The 3,952-nt window shown below is 46.8% G+C and overlaps 1 protein-coding gene across 1 annotated transcript; it reads left to right on the top strand.

The window, feature by feature from the left end:
- Positions 1-397: 397 nt before the first annotated feature.
- LOC121918066 (excitatory amino acid transporter 1-like) lies at positions 398-2,694 on the top strand (the record flags this gene model as incomplete). The annotated part of the gene is made up of 2 exons (XM_042444175.1): positions 398-556; positions 1,890-2,694. Coding segments are annotated over 2 exons (298 nt in total), but the record flags the coding sequence as incomplete, so codon positions are not given.
- Between the last annotated feature and the right edge of the window lie 1,258 nt (positions 2,695-3,952).

Raw genomic sequence — 3,952 nt, forward strand, 5'->3', positions numbered from 1 at the left:
AACCCGCCTGGATTCCTTGTGATTGGGCGGGCTATAAATAAATTATTATTATTATTATTATAAAAGCAGAGGAAAAGCAAACAGAAAGCCAAGGAATTGGAAGCTTGTGGGGGATAAAACAGCCTTCCCTGGTATAAAAATGTGGCTTCTGTGCCTCTGGGGGGAAAGTTTGGGCATCGCTGGAGAGTCAACAACAATAAGTGCCAACATAGATTTTGTTGCCACAGAGCAGAGTCTCCAGCAGAGATCTGAGAAAGGAAGCAAGGAGTGATTGATCCTTTGGAATACCAAGCTGCGATTGTTTGGACTGCGCAGAGGGTTGAAAGCTGTGCCCTCACCTTCCATGCTGTGCCCAGTTCCCCAGCTAAATGTCCACCCACCTTGCTGTCCTTTCCAGCTCAGCCACGCTCCCGGTCACTTTCCGGTGCCTGGAAGAAAACAATGACGTGGACAAGAGGGTCACTCGTTTTGTCTTGCCCTACGAGGCCCTGGCTGCCATCTTCATTGCGCAAGTCAACAACTATGAACTCAATTTTGGACAAATCATTACCATAAGGTGCGCCCTGTGTTGTGTGTGTGTGCGTAAGAGGAGACTGTGTACCCATCTGTATCTGCAAGACTGTGTCTGTTGGCATGCCTGTTGCTTTTATTTTATTCCTTTGAGCTGGTATCACCCAGAACTCATTTGAATGCTTCCAAGCAACCGCTTCAGCACACCTGGCATTTCAGCCCCTTCTCCCAAACTATAATGTATCGAACAGTAACATCCAAAATCCACAAAACAGTGATACCTTTAATTAGCCTACCATACTTTGCTATATGACCAACACGACTATCCCTGAATATAACATATTGAGTTCACAAATGTATGCTCTAGACATTAACTTCCTTCTGAAGATTTTTTGCTTATTTATTTTTACTTACTCAAAGTATTTATTCATTGGGGTTTTTTGGCCACCTTGTACCTATAGAATGAGTGGCTGGAGGATTGAATTGGGACTTGTGGGATCCCGGTTCAAATCTCCCCTCTGAGCCATGAAATGTTCGACATTTTAGGGTTGTTATGAGAATAAAGCAGGGAAGAGGAGCTCATTGGAAGAAAGGGAATGTATAAATGAAAGCAACGGCAACAGCAACTCGATGGATCGATCAGTCGGTAGACAGACAGAACCTGTCTCAAAGAGAGAAGATGTCTTGGGGTGGGCAGGGTGCTGGCTCAACATTCAAGGGCTTAGGAGGCCATATTACTCCAGCAAAGGGGACTTGGAGAGCCTACATCCACTTTGCCACTTGCATCATCAAGTGTTGGTTTGTTTTTAGGGGTGCTGATCAGCCCTTTCAGGTCCTAAAACAATTTTGAGGGCCACGCTTCTCCCACATTTGGCGAATATATACAGCAAGCCCTTATTTTCTCCTGGGGTTTGGCTTCCCACCCAGCCAGCCCCTGCTGTGGATCCCAAAATCCAGGGCTGCTCCAGTCCCATTAAATGCAATGGGGTAGTGCAGTGGTGTCCCTCGTATGAAATGAGAAACTCAAGGTTTGCTTTTTGAAATGTGTAATATATTTTAAAAATATTTTAAAGCCCTGGTGCTTGAATCTGTGGATATGGACGGCTGACTGTATTTAGAATCTTTTGACATGGATTAAGAGGCATTTTTACAAGTCAGTTTTAAAAAGCCAAAGCCAGGCAGACTAATCCAGGTTTGAGCACCCGTTCGCAGCTGAGCAGAGGGGGAGTCAGCTGGGCTTCCCTTTGGAGCTCCTAGTGAGAAGGCCCTGCCTGAGCCTCTCTCCTTTGGAGTACACAGGACTCACAGGATCAGACCACACTCCCCTCCCTGGCTGTGTGCCCTTCTTGACACAATGCTGTTCCTTTCTCCTTCAACAGCATTACTGCCACCGCGGCCAGCATCGGGGCTGCTGGCATCCCGCAAGCAGGCCTGGTGACCATGGTGATTGTGTTGACATCAGTGGGGCTGCCAACGGAGGACATCACACTGATCATAGCCGTCGACTGGTTTCTGTAAGTCGCTCAGGCACAGAAACAGCCCTTCTGGGGCCAGGGAGAGTCTTTTGCCTTGAAGCAGGGTTTTCCTTGGCTTCTCTTGCATCAAAGGACCGACTCGCCCTTTCCCACTTGGGGCCGAATTCAAATTCAGGGAGATTCTGGAGATGGAATGGAACCAGTGTATGCCTTCAGCTTTAAGCTCTTACCGCCAGTGATGCATTTCAACTTTTTACTGGGGGGAAACTCCACGCAAAAGCCAGGAAATCACCAGGCAAAGGTGCCACAGAAAGTGGACTTGGCTGTTTCAGCAACTTCAGGGATCTAGAGGTGGACCCCAAGACACCCTTTTTGAGACTCAGGGCCTACAGTTTCTCGCCCCAACCAGGTTACACTCTCATCCTCAGGAGAGGGCAATGACAAACCTCCTCTGAACAAATGTGGCCTAGAACATCCCATGATAGGTTCACCTTAGAGTCATCCTAAGTCGGAAACAACTTGAAGGCACACAGCAACAGCTAGTTTAGCAGATGATCGGGATGCTGTGGATGTCATTTATGTGAATTTCAGCAAAACATTGGATAAGGTTCCCCATAATATTTTGACAAGCACTGATTAAACGTGAAATAGATGGGAACACTGTGGGGAAATGTGCTCAAAAAGTCACCATCAGTGTTGTTCTTATGTGTATTCATATCACTTTCAACTCTAAGGTGAACCTATCACAAGGTTTTCTTGGCAAAGTTTGTTCAGAGGTGGCTTGCTTTTGCCTTCCTCTGAGGCTGAGAGAGCGTGGCTCGCCCAAGGTTACCCAATGATTTCCATGGCTGAGCAGGGATTCGAAACCTGGTCTCCAGAGTCATAGTCAAGTACACAAACCACTACACCAAACTGCCCTTCAAACTGGAAGGATGTTTTGAGCGGAGTGCTGCAGGATTCTACCCAGGGGCCATTATCCTTCTACATTTTTATCAGGACTTGGATGTCGGGGTGGAAGGAATCCTTATCAAGTCTGCAGATGACACAAAACTGGGAGGGGTGGCTAAGACACTGGAAGATAGGAACAGAATTCATAAGGACCTAGATAAATTGGAAAGTCAGGCAGAAATTAACAAAACGCCAAATTCTACACTTGGGCCTCAAAAACTAGATGCACAGGAATAGAATGGAGGATGCTTGACTTAGCAGTACTACATGTGAAAAGGACTTGGGGATAAATAAATAAAAAATAATAAAAATTTTATTTTTATACCGCCCTTCCAAAGATCAGGGCGGTTAACAACATGATAAAAACAGTACAATCTACAAACCAAACACCAAAAATACAAATACAATAAAAACAGAATAAAAACCCCGTTAGCCAATCTCCTTGCCAATAAAAAGGAAGGGAGGCCTATTAGGACTTTAATCGGGGAATGCAGCGTGGAAAAGGAAGGTTTTTAAATCCCTTCTAAATTGGGCCAGGGAGGTGGCCGAGCGGAGCTCTGTGGGCAGCGTGTTCCAAAGGGCCGGGGCGGCGATGGAAAATGTCTTCCTCGTGGTGGAGGTAAGCCTAGCCCCTGGAACCCTAAGTAGTTGCTGCCCAGATGTTCTGAGAGTGCAGGACAGAATGTATGGGGAGAGGCGGTCCTTCAGGTATCCTGGGCCCAAGCCATTTAGGGCTTTATAGGTAATAACCAACACCTTATATTGTGCCCGGAAGCGAATAGACAGCCAAAGCAGATCTTTTAGCACTGGTGTAATATGGCAGGCCCTGGAAGTACCAGTGACCAGCCTGGCTGCCATATTCTGTACCATTTGTAGCTTCCGGGTTTGGTATAAGGGTTGCCCCATGTAGAGTGCATTGCAGAAGTCCAATCTCGAGGTTACCAGAGCGTGTACCACAGTTTCAAGGTCCCTCTGGGCCAGGTATGGGCGCAGCTGGCGAATAAGCCGAAGCTGATAAC

Source organism: Sceloporus undulatus, unplaced genomic scaffold, assembly GCF_019175285.1.
Source record: "Sceloporus undulatus isolate JIND9_A2432 ecotype Alabama unplaced genomic scaffold, SceUnd_v1.1 scaffold_3684, whole genome shotgun sequence".
Taxonomy (NCBI): Eukaryota; Metazoa; Chordata; class Lepidosauria; order Squamata; family Phrynosomatidae; genus Sceloporus; species Sceloporus undulatus.